The 17717-nt window shown below is 39.9% G+C and overlaps 2 protein-coding genes across 3 annotated transcripts in view; one reads left to right on the top strand and one right to left on the bottom strand.

Annotated features, from left to right (window-relative positions):
* The window catches only part of LOC142152881 (protein diaphanous homolog 1-like), a 418442-nt gene that overhangs the window by 21047 nt on the left and 379678 nt on the right, over positions 1-17717 (top strand). The window lies entirely within an intron of this gene.
* The window catches only part of FCHSD1 (FCH and double SH3 domains 1), a 61246-nt gene that overhangs the window by 40884 nt on the left and 2645 nt on the right, over positions 1-17717 (bottom strand). For both annotated transcript variants that reach the window (XM_075209942.1, XM_075209943.1), the window contains exons 2-4: positions 13490-13587; positions 3385-3430; positions 339-412 (exon numbers count right to left, since the gene is read on the bottom strand). In XM_075209942.1, the coding sequence (XP_075066043.1) occupies positions 339-412; positions 3385-3430; positions 13490-13587 (218 nt within the window). The remainder of the gene's footprint in view (positions 1-338; positions 413-3384; positions 3431-13489; positions 13588-17717) is intronic.

Genomic DNA, 17717 nt, shown 5'->3' with positions numbered 1-17717 from the left:
ATAGCAGCTGCTAAATCAGCCGTATTTCTTGGGTTCTGCCCAGTAATACGGAACCTGCAAATCAATATAATGAACCAACTTTAAATGGCGTCTGGAGGAGGGGTGGTCAGCTGCAAAGAAGTAGACATATCACAAAAGAGCCTTTGCACTTTTGCGGATTGTATACCATACTTACTGTTATTGCACTATACAACATACATAGTTTGCGAGATTATTTAAGTAAACAAAATCGCATGCCCATCCAGATGAATCTTTTCTCCATTTCACATGCAGATCTAGAAAAAGGCTGGTTTCATTTGTCAGTTCAGCCTGTATCCACGGATGGCTAGCCCACCTACCTGCATTCACCGCTTTCATTCTTCCCGCGATGCCAGTCTCTTTTAAGGTATTGACTTGCCAGCCTCTGTAATGCCTGTAGGTCACGAAAACAGCATGGTCATAAAAGGTCCTGTGTCTGCTCCTTGTGTGTACCAGAACAACTTGCTCTTTTAGCGGGGCTTTGCTACATTTAGCAATTGCACATAAGGCACACACATTCCACTACATGTCAGGTCTGTACCAACAACCTCAATGGTTAGCATTGGTCTCACAAATATTGGTTCTAGTCAAAAGGGATGTGTGTATTAGCTGCCAGTAACACAGTTCACACAGGAACACCACTGACCCCTGACCAGGAGAAATATGTTGATGCATTTCAGCAGGAAAAAACTCAGACTCTACCAGCCAAGAAACTGATAATTAAAACACTATAAAGGCTGAGTATTGCCAAGAAGACCTCATTTACATCTCAAAAAAGCTCAGAAATCTAAAATCATTGTTCAAATCTTTGTTGCAAGGCAAATCTCTGAAATGAACTAGTAAACTAACTTTAATTGATGCATCTACCAAGATACTGTATCACTAATTAAAGAATCAAAGTTGCAACCCTTTGCATAGCCATATGCACATGTTGTTATAGATATTATTGCACAGTATAATAAAACCCATATCTGATCATATTACATCCATATCATGTATAGTAGATCGAATTTCAGCTGATATTATTTCATTTCCCCCACAAGCCTAGTGTATCTACATCTGGAAGACACATGCTTCAGGAAGACACTCCCAAATGAACAGAGACTTCTGTGATCCTCACAAAGCAATGCCAGTCATTTAGATAAACCCTTTTGGCCATCATAAGGTCATGCGACCAATATAGAGCAAAACTTACACTTACCAGTGCTCTGAACTAGCTCTGGAACAGGAGTTTTTCAAAAACATGAAAGTTAATTTAATAACATAGTGAAATTTTTGTCATAGCAACCCAACAGATGTCGGTTGTGATAAATTTAACAAGTGGACAATGAATACCTTTGCATTCTAGCGGGACTAATATGTAATATGTTATAACACTTACCCTCCCATAGTCCCATAGATTGTAAGCTTGCGAGCAGGGCCCACTTAACTCTCTCTGTCTGTATTACCCAGTATTGTTTAATTACCGTTTGTTCCCAATTGTAAAGCGCTATGGAATTTGCTATGACTATAACAAATATACAAACCTCAGTTAGCCCCTTCCTGGGGATATTCCTGAGTTGGTGCAGAATTATTAATCAAGAAATTTAAACCTCGTGAGCTACCAGCTATAGGACCCATTGCCTAGAACACTAGCTGTACAAATTGTTTCCAGCATTCATCACAATGGCACTGTATGTTTTATATCAAATTATTAAATGACTCTGAAGATGTTATCTCAGACTTCTATTGAACACTTTGGTTCTCTGCCCTGTGTATCTGTGATTCCTGTCCCCAAGAACCACCACGGTACAACTCCCGCCAGAAGCCACGGTCAAAGCTCATCCCTGTTTTTTACCCTAATGGGTTAATTCAAGCCCCATCTGCTTTTCCCACTGTTAAGCCATCCCATTTATAGATACAGCAAAGTCCCCCCCCCAGCAACAACCCTGTTCCCAAAACATATGAACACCCAAAAGCTTCAAGCTATTAAACGAGATCGCCCTGTACAAAAAAACGTGGAAACAGCTGGGCGTGGTATAAGAGATGCCCTTAAAGGCAGGGTACATTGGAGAAATTACCAGTACGGTGTAGTGATTCAGGATAGGAAAGACCTACATTATTAATAATAGTACTGTGGTCCAATGGGAATGAGGCAGTAGCATAACCTGACAAGGGTTGTATTGGTGCAGAGTGATACACTACTGAGTTTGCTTACTGTGAGATAGTGCAAATTTTGCACCCAACTGCAATGTTGGTCATTACCAATCAGCAAATAGCTTGTATCTGTCTAGTGCAAGTTATATAGTGAAATAATGTGTCCGATTAGTTGCCATGTTTCACCTAAATGCAATGTTCGTAAATAAGCCCTAATGTCTAGGTGGTGTTATCAGAGCAGGTGGGTTTGCACAGCAACATAAGCCATGTTATTAATTATATAGAGACAGAGCAAACACCATAAACGCACAGAGGTCACGTCCGTTGTAAATGCATAACCATTCAGTGGGTAAAAAAATTAAAAAGACAAAACACTTAAGATATAATATCAGGATGCAACAAAACAAACCATAATATTTAATGAAAGATTATTTTCAAAGAGAAGAATATTTATTGGTAAATAGAGAGGTTACTTTATGTTTCCTGTGGAAATGAGCCACACAGGAACAGTGTGCCAATATAAAATTATTAGTCAGTTTTATTGAGCTTTACAGCGGTTTTATTGTCCCTTCTAGATGGAGCCGTCAGATGTTAAAGGGAAATTTAATGTGCATACTGAGCAGTTTGCTATTGTCACTACATACTCCACCGCCCCGTCATCTGCTCCTACTTGTCTTTATGCTGACACAACTCTTGTGTTATACTCACTAGACAGATTCCATATTCTATGGAATAAGGTGGACAGCGGTGTCACTTCCCAGCACTCTTACAAAGAGAAGATATATTGAAGAATATTTTACAGTTTAAAACTGAAAATGTTCTAATGGAATTTTAATATTTATAGAAGAATATAGATCTCTATTAATAAGTGCAGTTGTAAAAAAAATCACCAACATGCTATGCAGTTTTACAAAAGAAAATCACATCCACTGCAAATATTTACCTGTCCCTTACACAGTGGGGGCAGCACAACGTGCCTCTATGATCGGTAGAGAGTTCTTATAGGCTGCATCGCCATACCGGCTACCCCCTATGTGTATTTGTAATGGGTATATTGTAAGTAGTCTGTCTAGCCCATGATAGACTGATGGGGGGAGGGGGACTACATTGTGGAAACTGGCATTGCCAGATATGCTACGAACAGCAGCGCCCTATTCCTCTACACCCTTTTTTTTTTATCAATGTCCCATCGTTCTCCTAAAGGGATTAACATAAGTAGCTGTATCTTACCTGACCATACTCCTTTTCAATGGCTGCCCGTTGTTTGCAGAAGGACCTAGCAGAAAAAAAATGTAAAGAAGAATTCATAAGAATTAGACCGTGGAAAGGTGAACTTCACCTTCATATAGCTGTCATGTAGTTGTCCAGGCATTTGTATTGCCCTTGGAGATGACAACATCTGTTGACAAACTTATCCTTTACATAATCTGCCCTGAAAACTGACGTGTCTAAACCACCACTAAAAGAACTGAAATTAAATAAAAGTTGATCAAAAGTGAGAACGCACCATGTAACATTCTCCGATATATATATTTAAAAAAGGACCACAGTGGCTTAGTGGTTAGCACTTCTACCTCACAGCGCTGGGGTCATGAGTTAAATTTCCAAACAGGGCCTTACCTGTGTGGAGTTTGTGTGTGTTTCCTCCGGGTGCTCCAGTTTCCTCCCACACTCCAAAAATATACTAGTAGGTTAATTGGCTGCTGGGGGTTAAGCTTTCTTCCCCTCATCTGCAAGCTGTTTGGTATTTTGCAGCACAGCATATTTGCGGTATGAGCTTGTCTAAAGATGTAGTATGGGGGCGCAGAGATGTAGATTGGTGAGTGACAGCCTGAGAGTTGACCTGTGACATTAGCAATGAGTGCAGGACCACCATATGTGAAGGAAGCTCCCTACCTGACCACATTCTCTCCAACATGGATTTGGTGAGTTGGGATAGATATTATGAAGACATTCAGGGACCAAAAACCATCTAGTTAAGATTTTGTAAGTTTTACTTACAGCTACACTGACTGAACTCTGGTACAGATTTTCTCCTTCAAGGAAGTCCCTTATATCTGCGTCTAATTCCAGCTGCTGGGGGCATGAATTATACGGTAAAGCAGAGATATGGACCCTCTTCATTTGGCGCTATAAGTGCAAGTGCAGTGGATTTGGATAAACTGACTTGTCGGTGCCTCAGTGAGTGAAGTATGAACGAAGCAATGGATCTGAAGGTATTGATAGAATGTTTTGTTAAGTAGTTTGGCTCTTTTCCTGTAGTTTCCGCAAATGATAGTGAAGAAGTTTTGAACTGCTCCATATGTTTATCACTCCAACTTATTTCTAGGATATGATTTGTACATCAGCTGATAATACACCTCCAGCTTCATGATATACACAGTACAATGATCTGGTGGGGGACCAACTCTTAAGAGGAGACCACAAAAGAATATAGCAGATATTACTGGATGTTTATACATTATCTGCAGGTGATACATTTATTCATTTATTGATGACGATCAATTAACTAGCTAATGGAAGGATTAAAACATTTAGTTTCAATGTTAAAAGCCTCTAATTCATTTTCAAAATATCTAGTAAATATTGAAGATTGCACTGACATACAGTAAGCAGTTACTCTGAACAAAACTTCAGTTTGCTAACAAGAGCCTAATATAATTCAAGCCACATATCAAACAGAATGATCTAGTATTAGCAGCAGCTGATATATATATATATATATATACACACACACACACACACAAACACACACACATACAATTACACAGTGCTCTACAGCAAACATTTGTCATTCATATCAGTCCCTGACACATTAGAGTCTACACTCTACATTGCCTACCACACACAAGGGTTAATTTTGTCATCAACACAGTGAGAAATACAAACTCCATCTCTGTGCCACCATGCTGCTGATGTGCAGTATGATCTCTTTCTTTCTCTCTGTGTGGATAAATGAAAACTACAGGGAGGATGGAAGGGAGCGGGGTCAAAATGACGCAATTCACTGTGAATGGCGTCATGGAGGCTCCCATCCTGCCCACTTCAGTAGGAAGTAGGCAGGGTGCGGGGGAATTGCCTGCTCTCCCAGGAGTCCGGGAGGTCTGCCCAGAATTCAGGAGTGGGTAAGTATGCATATTCCTAATGGCTTTTATGGTGTAGGACTTGTAGCAGAACCATATAGAATAACCATTAAGTTAGGGTATGGTGAGCTAAAAGGGTTCCTTTTCTGTTTATTGTAGACAGTCCACACTATCCTTAATGGGTCCAGGTGAAGTAGGAGCCATTGTTCTATATCGTGCTTGGCTCAGAGATAATAAGCTTGGAATCAGTGTATGCAAGTTAGATATACATAGAATATACTTTTGCCCTCTATTATATAATCTATGTATTTTCTCATATAAAAGATATGAGGGGTGCTATCCTATAACCACAATATACAATAATGTATGTTGCAAAAGAAAGAAAAGGATTGTGTTCTAATGGATGCACCTAAACTCCCTAAAATTAAATAAAAAAAAGCAAAAATATAGTAATAAATTACTAGATTTTCACTTTTTAAATTTTATTTTATCCTTTCAACAATAAAAGTTATGTTTTAGACCTTGAGTCACATCAGTTACAATTTAATTATATATCCTTAGACTCTGGGGAGTTCAGGTGCACCCATTAGAACACAATCCTTTTCTTCCATTCTGATGTTAAGCAGTATAATGCCAAATGTATGCATTGCATAGCTCTGTAAGTATTAGGGGAGGGTGGCGTGTATGTTCTCCCTGTGGGGCAGGGGCTGATGTGAATAAACCGCTTATAATTTCAATTGCTACACATTGCATTTCCACAAGAAGCTTACAAATGGTATCTCATATTCAGATCAGCGGCCCACACACACATGATGCACTTAAGTATAAGGTGATTGAATAGTATAATAGAGATCTGTTTGTGTCAGCGACCTGCACTGAGGTTATACAAATAAATAAGAAAATGTTTCCTCAGGACAGGATGTTTTAAATGCTTTAACTGCAACACTTGCAACTCAGGGATTCAAGATAAACATAGTCTCTCAGCAAAACAGACTTATGCTAACATTAGTGAGAGTGATCTCAGTTGCCCGATGTTAGGAAGTAAAGCTTGCAAAGAATGAAGGTGTTTGATATGGCACAATTAGGGTATACATTCATTATTGTGGTGTGGTTCAATGGAGATATAAGCACAAGAAAATACACTGATAAATACAGACTTTGTAGAGAGTCTGGGAACTGCAAGGACAAATGGGGGGGGGAGGGAAATGATTATGGAGGCATGATGGAAATTGCAGTCTGTTCCGTTGCATCATCCTGTATCTGACAAAAGAAAGAGCATCTACCCATTGTCTAATGCTATTGTAGTAAAGCTTTGGATAAATGACTGACAAGTTTTTCCAGGGGATGTGGGAGGGCAGGGGGCTGACACATACAGGTAAAAAAATAACCTGGAAGCCCTTGTATATGTTCTAGTGGCACAGGCCACAAACTATACAGAGGCGCCAAGTATTGGGCAAGGCTCATCATAGTATCCTTGGAAGACGGAATCATTACTTTGCTGAGAGTTTCTGACATCGAACTAGAAAGGCCACCAAGTTGTTTGCAAGACACTGCAAAGTATATAATTTGCAGATGATAATCACTGGCTGAACACAAAACATGGAAACTTTGCAGATCAGTAGAACCTGGAGCTTCATATGCGTGCTCAAAAAGGGGACCGTCACGTTCAAGGCCAACCAACCACCAGATCACTCAGTGTGTGGCCAGCTTAGGCCTTTACTAATAAAATATGCATATGTTTTTTGAGTCATGTTTTAATTACTTTACAGGATCTACAGTTCTTTTTTTAGCCACATTTAACAGGTTTCACATTCTTAGATTTTCAAATTGTTTACAAAAGCAAGCAAACTGCTAAACAAATTAAATATATGGGGCCCCGATTCATTAAGGCACATAAAACTAAAGGTATTGTGCGTTCTTTTAAAAACGCACATAAATCGGGCATAAGCACGTCCATATGTAACAAGGAGCGGATGTAGACACGTCTGTTGATGAATACGGGTCTAGGTGTGCTCTGCTATAAGACAATACACTGCAGGATACGTACAATACATATGTTGAAACTATAAAGTCCCAAAAACAACTCACAGAAAAAATAATATTCAATTAATGTCACCTGTTAATAATATAGTCATTAATGACAAGACATTTATAAAAAAAAAAAAAAAAGGGCATTTTCCCCATGAAATACATTAGGAAGTTACTAATGTCTACTGTACATAAAATGCATATAAGCCAGCTGAAGCTCCACACGTTGCAAAGAGACACTCACTTCGTCTGGCAGTCAAAAAGAGTGACGTCAGACGCGCCGAGTGGGGATTCCCTCCTTGCGGTCGCCGTCTCTTTGCAATGTGTGGAGCTTCAGCCGGCTGCTCGAGACGTTGTTTCCAGAAACTCTACATCTATCTACACGTTTGTTTGAAGTAGACTGAGGGTAAGGGTCCATCGTCATTGGCGTTGTCAGACGCCGGATATGTGATAGTTGGTTGTAGCTGTATTTTTATTTTATCTTTGTCATGTACATGTCTCAATAAATTGTATAATGGTTTTATACCATGAGGCATTTTTTCGTTCTATGTCTTGTATTATGGTGGCATAGCCGGATTAAGGTGGAGCACAGGGGGCACGTGCCCCGCGCCCCTCCCTCCGAGGGACCCTATTTTAATGCACAGTATTTTAGTTTGTGAAAGCAATGATTTTTCTTATGCAGACAACCTAGGCGAGCCCACTGGGCTAACCTACTACGCACAGTATTCATCTTTTATTAGTAAGTGCATACCCAAAGAGGGCCAAAAGAGGATATCACTCCGAGGTTGTGCATTATAATTTTTTTGCATGGGCTCTAAAGGGATATCGTCGATATCATATTGAATTGAAACATACAGGTTGCACTATGCTTTTATTTATTTCTTTTTTATATATATCATCTCGATGAGTGGATGTGGGTCTGACATACAACGGAGGACAAGCCATATACCATTTGGAACTTTTTACCAGTAATCTACTGAAATCCACAAACTATATAATCCATTTGTAGAACTTTATATGTGAATTCTATATGTGTATTCCTTAAGCGTCATCTTCTTTTATATTTGTATATTTTGTGTAGGATATTGTGTGTACACATAGGGGATTGTGTACAATAGGTTAAAGGGCTGCATTTGGTTAGATTGCGCAGGTGGACTCATAACGTTTTGTGTTCAACAGAGAATATATCTACACCAAAACAAAACCTTCAACGTCTGTGGTTTTTCTGATACTAACTTCAACAGACACATGTCATGGCCAAAAGGCGGCACAGGAGCACATACACAGAACACGGACAATAAAAATCACAAGCAGTGGTAGCAATCTGAAACCACCGCAAACACTGACATGCCACATAGACCAGGCCACCACGGAAATGCTACAGACAGGATAGACGTCAAGTGTATGTTTTTATGTGAGGATAGAAGTATAAATGCCAAGGGTACTTCACACATACAGTGAAGGAAACAAAGGAGAGTTGTACTGTAGGAGGCTAGAACACATATGTTAATCCCCCAATACACCTCAGAAGAAACTTGTCGTTCTGCAACAGAAGAAGCCCCCATTATGCCTACCTCTGATGTATAGTTAAGTAAGACATTTTCCATGACAAAATAAAGATCCTTTAAAAATAACAATGGTGGTTGTGCCTGAGCAGACAAAGGTCAGAAGAAAAGAATGCTTACATAAATAGCACAGACTGTACATTTAAACCAAAGTCAATCTTATATTCTATTGTTCCACCTCTGACATCACGTCTGAGATGAAGCATCTAGCCCTTTAGATGTACAGACTAATGACCTGCTGACTCTACAACTGCTGTCCTACAACTGCTGCACTTACATAAAAATAGAACTGGCATCTGAGAAAATCTACCTTACCTGGCACAGGACTATTTATAACTTGCTTTTAGCTGCAGAAATCGAGTCTATTATATAGAGGCTACAAAGACAGCATATGCCACAGACAGACTGCATGCTTTTTATAAAGCAAGACAATGGTAGCAGTTTCTGCACACTCCTCCCATAACCCACCTAGATCTGGTGCTCATTAAAGAAATTATATATACAGCCAAAGAGTCATTTTCCATTATGAATTTAGTGTGAGGGTTATTATGAAATGGCAATTTTAAATGCTGGTGGCGCACAATATAATTCAGTGATGGGCAACAAAATATACTTCAAAGACCGCATGTACAGCCCTCCAACCTCCAAGAAAACTACACATTACCATCACTTTCAATACAAAAATTAAAAAACAGCTCCAAAACTTCCCTACATGCCCCTCACACCTCCACACGTCCCTCAGACTTCCTACACAAGACACTTAGACCGTCCCCAGATGCCACTCACACCTTCGCAGAGGAAGGAGGGAGTGTACATGGTGTAGATTGCGCTGCACTAATTTCCCCTCCTCTGATTGGTTGTGCTGCATTACCTCCCTGCAGTATGCAGAGGAGGTCACATGACACGAAAGTCGGCTGCTCCCGTTCACTCTTATTCTCTGCTTTATAACAGAGCAGAGAATGAGGCAGAGCGGGAACAACTGGCTGGCGGGGGGGGGGGGGTCACAGGTGAAGGCTCAGCAGTCCATTGGCTGCCAGACAGTTGCGCACCACTGAACTACATTATTTGGCAAGTGGTGCAATTTTTACATATATATTACATAACACTTAGGGACGGTACATCTCCTTTAAACTTTGCATTCCAAAAAAATAATGGTGATCACACTAGAGTGACCAAAGACAAACAAAAATGATATCTAATGTGTAAAACCCAAGCATATATAACATTAGTTGCACCACAGAGGTTTTTAAATATAATTTAGAAATGTCATGTCCAAATGACTACCAGGCTATGTACTAACTTGCACTAACTAGCAGATTAGCCTGGCATGGAACTATTGCTTTAACTTTCTGCTATCCACCCACTCACTCCAAAAAAATCAAATACATTTTTACAAAGTTTACTTAGCTTCCCACTGATCGGAAGTGAATGCACGGCTAAAATATGCTTCATAAAGAGCCCTGTGCAGCAGCTCTGCAATGTGGCTTCCTTCAATTCAAATCATCTCATCTCAGCATTGTTAGAGGAACGGAAGACTTACCTGTGCCAGAAAGTGAAGAAGTGCTAGTAATTTTCAGGAACAGAAGGGAGCTCAATGCCCTAGGAATCATGAACTAGTAAATACAATTCACTGTGTAATAACAGAATGAAGAGGAGTAGCATTAGGCCCCCTGTGGCAGCAGATACAAGTCAGACGTGTTACTACATACAGTTGGGGGTCTATTTATGACCCTTCGTTTTTTTCAATTGATACTTTTTAATACTTATCACCTTGATAAGGATTGAGAAGTAATGGCGATGTATTAAAAAACTTCTCAGGGACAGCAGTGCCGATAACCTGCTGTCCCCGAGAAGTGACTCACCTGATCATCGCAGTCTCTTCTCAGTTTTGAAGGCTGCGGTAATCTTCTCCTTTTTTTTTTTTCGTTAGTGCGCATGCACCGACCGAAAACCTTGGTGCATGCGCACTAGCATCCTGGACGGCAAACTGTACTATGAGTGACAGGGAGGGATCACATGATCCCTCAACACATGCACTGTCCAGCTCTGCTCTTCAGAGCAGAGCTGGACAGCGCGAAAGTTTTCAGATATGTTAATGTACGCCAGCTTCAGATGGCGCCAGCTTCAGATGGCGTACATTAACATGTGAAAAAAGAGAAAATTTTCTCTACTCAGACTTTAATACATAGCGGTTCTGAGCACTTCCCATACACTGTTATGGGGAGTGCTCAGAAAAACGGTAGTAATTGCAAAGCAGCAGATATCTGAGATATCTGCTGCGATGCTTCAATAATACATAGTAATTTCACAGTAAACCCCCGAAAACTGTTATTTTCGGGGGTTTAACACAGGGGGAATGCTTGATAAATAGACCCCTAGGTGCGACCATAGGCACTAGCTCCTGCAGCCAGGCAGAGGCAGTACAGAAGAACTTGGACCCAGAGGAAACCAGGTCATAATTTGACTTTGTCACGTCAGATTGGGCAACTACTGAGAGACATAGCTAAGGGGTAAAACACATCATTACTGAACATTTCATCAATACCATAACTTTACTGAAAAATATATATATTTATATCGTAAACCGATTAGGCATCGGCTGTTCAGTACATTAATTTGAGTATACAAAACAGGTATTTGCTGCTTCTGAAATCAGAAACTATTTTTGGTTTATTTTTCTATGACAGGTCAGTATGTAATATGGACTGAAGCCAATGTGCACAGAGAACCCCACCGCTCAAGTAAGTTTCGTTAAACACAGACGGAGCATAATTTATTACACTGAAATGTGTATTGTGTCCAGGGATTAAGTGAAGAATCTGCTCCCCCATGGTGCACTGTCCACTGCCAAAAACATATATATACATCATCCACAGACTGAAGTATGGTGTCATGACCAGGGCTCCACCAATTCTGTAGAATCTAGAAAAATTAGAAGTTAAGCTAATCTTAAAACATTTTAGCACGGTATGGTATATGCTAACAAATAGTGGACTGTACACATAACATCCACCTCTTTACATACAGATTACCCCTCTTACAATTATTACACCCCATTCAATCCACATTATAATCCTTCTCAATGTCCTATCTCCACCTCAATCCTCTTCTTTATCTCGCTTCTTTATAACCCTTCAGTCCATTCTCTATGATCTCTCACTCCTCATGCCCATTCATCACCATCCTATCACCCTCTCATCATACTAGCCCATCATCTTCCCTTCATCATTATAATCAGAATAATTAACCCCGATCCACACAATCGTTAACACCAATAATCCATTAAAATACTCCAACACTCAAAATGAACCACTTAATTCTGCAATGGGTAACCAGACATCTCCAGACATACCTCGGTAACCAGACATCTTATCCCTTACTCCCTCTATCATTTACTCTGTCCTTTATAATTGAATCCTCCCCCTTACCCAGCGCTATGCTGCTCTTTCATGTTTACATATAGAAGAATTGATAATACATCCTGACACCCAGTGTTTGCTGAGGCCTGGACCAGATAATAAAATATGATGATGTCAAAAACAATAATGTTTCAACAAAAACCTTATCGCACGTGAAAAGAAGAGATCTACACATCTAAAATACATGGCCAAAAGCATGTGGACACCTCTTCTAATTAACTTGTTTTTCAATTTCAGAGATGTGCAGCGTTGGGTTTCTAGTGAGTCTACTTATATTGAAATTGTTTTTTCAGAAATTCGATTTTTATTTGTAGGTGTCCTCAGTGTCAGAATTGTGGTTATCGGTTTAACGATTACCACCGGACTGCAGCACTCACAAGCAAACTGCCTCTGGAAGCACAAGAAATGTTCATCGAGAGTTTCACGGATTGGGTTTCCATGACCAAGTAGTCGCACACAAGCCTTAGATCACCATGTGCAATGCAAACGTCGATTGAAGTAGTGTAAAGCACACGGCCTTAGGACTCTGGAGCAGTGGAAACACATTCTCCGCTTCCCCATTTGACAATCTGATAGACAAATCTGGGTTTGGTGCCAGAAGAATGCTTCCTACCCGAATGTGTACTGACAAGTATAAAGATTGATGGAGGAGGAATAATGGTCTCGAGCTGTTATACATGGTTTTGTCTGGGCCCCCTAGTTCTAGTGAAGGGAAATCTTAATGCTACCACATACATTGACATTGTAAAGAATTGCGTGTTTCCAACTTTGTGGCAACAGAAGGGGAAGGCCAATTCATGTTCCAGGAAAGGGCCATTTACATGTTCATGTTTTTGTTTCCATTCAATCTGCTATTGTTAAAACCCTAATTAAAAAAAAAAAAAATTAAATTAAATAAAAAGCAGTAACATATTCCAGTCATGTGAGAAACTTTCTCCAATAGTTAAACCTGTAAACAATCATGAAAAAGAAGCACTGAATAGACGTCCTCCTTCTAAGGGTGTATAAGAATCAGCATGACCTACTATATTAAAGAACCACAAGTATGTAGGGAAGCAGATTACACTTTTCAAAGCCACGGTTTAATTTCTACACCATTTTTGGACCATAGGATCCACTTTTGCTGCCTTCCCCCCCCTCCCCCACCCAGGGGCGCAATCAACAAAAAAAAAAAACACAAGAGCGCTGTATTTTATTTTTTATTTTCATTCTAGTAATTCATATCCACATTTTATCTTACCTGATGTCTTCCAATAGTTCAGTGTCCTGCTGCTGCTTGTTCTGGAGACTAGACAGCTGTTCCCCAAATCGTAGCTTTACCTCCTGAGTAACTTTTACCTGAAAATACGAAAAAGCAGAGTTTAGTTTTCTTTTGACTGTGGATTAGACATGGTTTATCCCATATGTCAAGTAAAAAGGTTTGTGAAACCTCAGTGACTAATATCCATTTTCTATTTCAATCTATAAAAAAAAAAAAATCCCTTTCTGTAGACCTCAAGCTTTATATTGGATCATATTGCTGCTGATTTACCATTAGTACTACTGCAGCCTGCACATCATATGAGGGTAGGATACATAGTAGAGCACAGTATATTACTTCCAGTAACAATCTGGTATCTCGGAACCTCTTAATGTCTTCTAACAATTGTATTAAGATGATGATGATAATGAGTTTAAGATCATATCCTCATACACACACATTTTCTCCTATATGGTAGATTACCATTTGTACTAAATGATGGCAGTTTGATGAGGACTCTGATGAAGTCTCTCAGGAGCACAGCGAGCATGCTACTGCCTAGGTACGCGCTATTGGCTTAATGTACAGGTGTGAGTGAGATTGGTTCTCTTTAAGGACAAGAGTCAATTGTAAATGTACCTGAAGTGTGACTGCTGCACACAATAAGAACAGACTAATAGCCACTTGCACTTCAGTTTTATATTGATCAAAAGATCAATGTTCCTAGGGTGTGTAACGGAATTTATGGAACCTGTTCTTGCTAAAACTTCCGTGGATTTTGGCACCTCCATAAACAAAAGAAACATAACATGCAACTGGTAAAAGTAAAACTGCAGTGCAAATACTCTTTAGTGCAGTCACCCATCTACTACCTATCACTTTTCTATGTAGTTTTACAGAAGGACTTGTGGGGGTGAGAGTCCACTTACAGGGGATTTATCTGCTTAATGGGAGGGAGCAAAGCCTTTTTCACAAAAGTACTGGACTTCCCCACCACCTCTGAGGCCCCAGAGATTGGGACTTATCACTATACTGTCAGTGGGACATACTTTGCACCTACAAGATGCACCTCTGGGAAGCACATTTGTAAACACTTTAACCAATGTAATAAAAACATTTAAACACAAGAAACTGAAACATAATAAAGACAGTGTCGATGTCCCCTCACTCCGATGATTAAATGAATAATGTGACATTTTCCACCCTACACATTATCCGCCCACCAACCTAAACTAACTGCAGATTACTATTACAGAGGTGTTTCCAACGACCATGAAATGAGCGTGTACCTTAAAATGCTCTTAGTTGCCACAAACAAAGTCTTGCAGGACCAAAGATTTGGAGATTCGCAAGTGCCTCTATTGTTAGTAAAAGGGCTAGACTCCATGGACTGTATGGCACAGCGTTCACCTCCTATTGCCAAAAAAATATATTCTACATAGCCTTATTAAAATTGCAGGTGTTTGTGATGTAAAGCCTGAAATAAAGATAACTCAGGCCAGACCTTTTCCCACCATGTGAAAACAGACAATTTTTAGGGAGGGGTTGAAAATAAAATAACTACAATGCCCTGGGTTTCATAAGTGTGCACTCCCATTCAGAATGGGAATGTAGCAGTGTTCAGTGTTAACCAATCACAATTAAAGCTAATTAGCATACACCTGCCAGCAATGAAAGAAATTGTAATTAAACCACCAAATAAAGATGAGCTGTTCCTGTAGCATTTCCTTGCAACTTACTGGGACAGCCATGGTCCACAAGGAGCTTTCAAAACATCTACGGATCTTGCTGAATGGTAACAATCAGGAAAAAGGTACAAAAGAATTTCAAGGGCCTTACACGTGCCATGGAACACTGTGCCGATGATCATCAATAAGTGGAGAAAATGTGGCACAACAGGGACACTGCCAAGATCAGGAGGTCCCTCCAAAGTTAATGACTGAACAAGGAGAAAACTTACCAGGGAATCAGCAAAAGGCCTATGGCAACATTAATGCAGCTGCAAGAAATCCTAGCAGGAACTGGTCATGTGCATTGGACAATCAGTTCCCATATTCTGCACAGGTCTGGACTATAGGGTAAGATAGTCAAGCCATCTAATTTTTTTAAACAATTACAATCAATCACCCCAAACCATATGGGAAATGTCTTATCGACTGATGGGACAGAGGTTGAACTTTTTGGCCTTAATTTTAAAAGATGGGTCAGAGCTCATCAACCAAAGTACAGCATACCTACTGTGAAGCATGGTGGTGGCAGCATCATGTATTGGTGCTGCTTATCTTCACCTTGGACAGGGGTTCTAGTCATGATAGAGGGCAAAATGAATAGCTCCAAATATCAAGATGTTTTGGCATGAAACCTGCTGACCTCTGTCAGAAAGCTGAAGATGAAGTTCCCCTTCCAACATGATAAGGATCCAAAGCACATATCCAAGTCAAGCAAGGTATGGCTTCAGCAGAGGAACACCAAAGCCTTGGAATGGCTCAATGAAAGCCCAAACCTCAATCCCATTGAAAACCTGAGGAATGACCTAAAAAGACAGCTGTGCATAGAAGAACCCCTCGCAACTTGATGGACCTTGAACTTTTTTCAGGGAAGAGTGGAAGAGACTTGCTAAGTCCAAGGGCTAGATTTACTAAGCTGCGGGTTTGAAAAAGTGGGGATGCTGCCTATAGCAACCAATCAGATTCTAGCTTTCATTTATTTAGTACCTTCTACAAAATGATAGCTAGAATCTGATTGGTTGCTATAGGCAACATCCCCACTTTTTCAAACCCGCAGCTTAGTAAATCTAGCCCCAAGTGTGGGAAGTTGAGACATTAAAAAAAAAACACTGCTATAATAAAAGCAAAAGGTGCTTGGCCACAAGGGTATTGTAGGTATTTTAACTTATTTGTAATAAACAAACACCTGCAATTTCAATAAGGGTATGTAGACTTTTTAAATCCACTGTATGTATATATATATATATATATATATATATATATATTAGTATTACATTTTTTATACCCACCCCCCATCCCACTGAAATAGAAATCTAGACACTGTAATTATAATACACAAATGATAGCACTATATGTATAAATCCCTGTAAATAATATCTCTACGAAGACCGAGTCCTGAAGTCATCACAGTGTTCAAAAGGAAAATGTGCATATAAGAAATAAACTTTCCCCCTAGCATAAATCATTATTCATATTAGGAGTCACCTTGCACTTTCGTGACCTGCATAAAAGCACTCAGCCTGCAGCCTTGCTCACAGAACTCCTTGGTGCCTAATCCCACATATATATTGGCTATAAGATTTAACCTTAACATTGCTGTTATTTATTTATATATTTAATATCTTATTGTACGCTAATTATGAACCCAAGGCACACACGCAGAGGGGCTTTCCAGTTGAATGGAAACACCCCCTCCTTGACCTGAAGCTTAATTTTCCCATTTAAGAGCCAGTGCTGCGCTGGGTAGCAGCGCCGACTCTTAGAGCAACTGGCTCCCTCCTCCACATTGATTGACTGGCGTGATTCATTATCGCGTCCCGACGCTGTGAGTGAAGAGTTGCGGTAGGAGGAACTGAAGGGCAGGCTGGTCGGCAGGGGGGCATCTACCCCCTGGGCAGAGTACCATAATGGACTACTTTGGGCTGGGTCAAAGGGCCACCTGCATTTTTTCCCTTTAAGAGAGGCTGCTGAGTCGAGTCTTGACCCCCCCGGGCTAAAATTTTCCAGCCCTCCCCTGGAGGAACTACAGTCAGAAAATGAGACCAGATCAATATTTTGCATGCACCAAAAAAACATGTATTTCAGACTCTGAAAACCATTGAGGCGCCGTAAACCATAGATTTTCAGAATTTACATATACTATAAAATTTATAATTAATATCCATGGTTTTGTACTTTACAATATACTCCAGCAAATATTAGTCAAATATAACTTTAAAAAAATTACAAACAGTGATTATGACATAGTGGGCATAATTTCTATGCTAGTGAGAGGTACATAGGCATTGAGCAAGGGCAGCAGCATCACACGGGTGGCACGCTTTCCCTTGTTTCAATATCATACAAAATATGGATTATTTGTTCATTACAGTTAAAAACGCTTTTTATTATGTACAAATGAGATGGTGGAAAGATGAGAATCATTCTGCTCCCTGACAATGGGGAAAGTGGATAGCAAAGGCAGTCTAGCAGCAAAGGCAGTTTAAAATTGCAGGTTAAAA

The sequence above is a fragment of the Mixophyes fleayi genome, chromosome 4 (genome assembly GCF_038048845.1).
Source record: "Mixophyes fleayi isolate aMixFle1 chromosome 4, aMixFle1.hap1, whole genome shotgun sequence".
Taxonomy (NCBI): domain Eukaryota; kingdom Metazoa; phylum Chordata; class Amphibia; order Anura; family Limnodynastidae; genus Mixophyes; species Mixophyes fleayi.
This window is presented reverse-complemented; position numbering and strand designations above follow the sequence as displayed.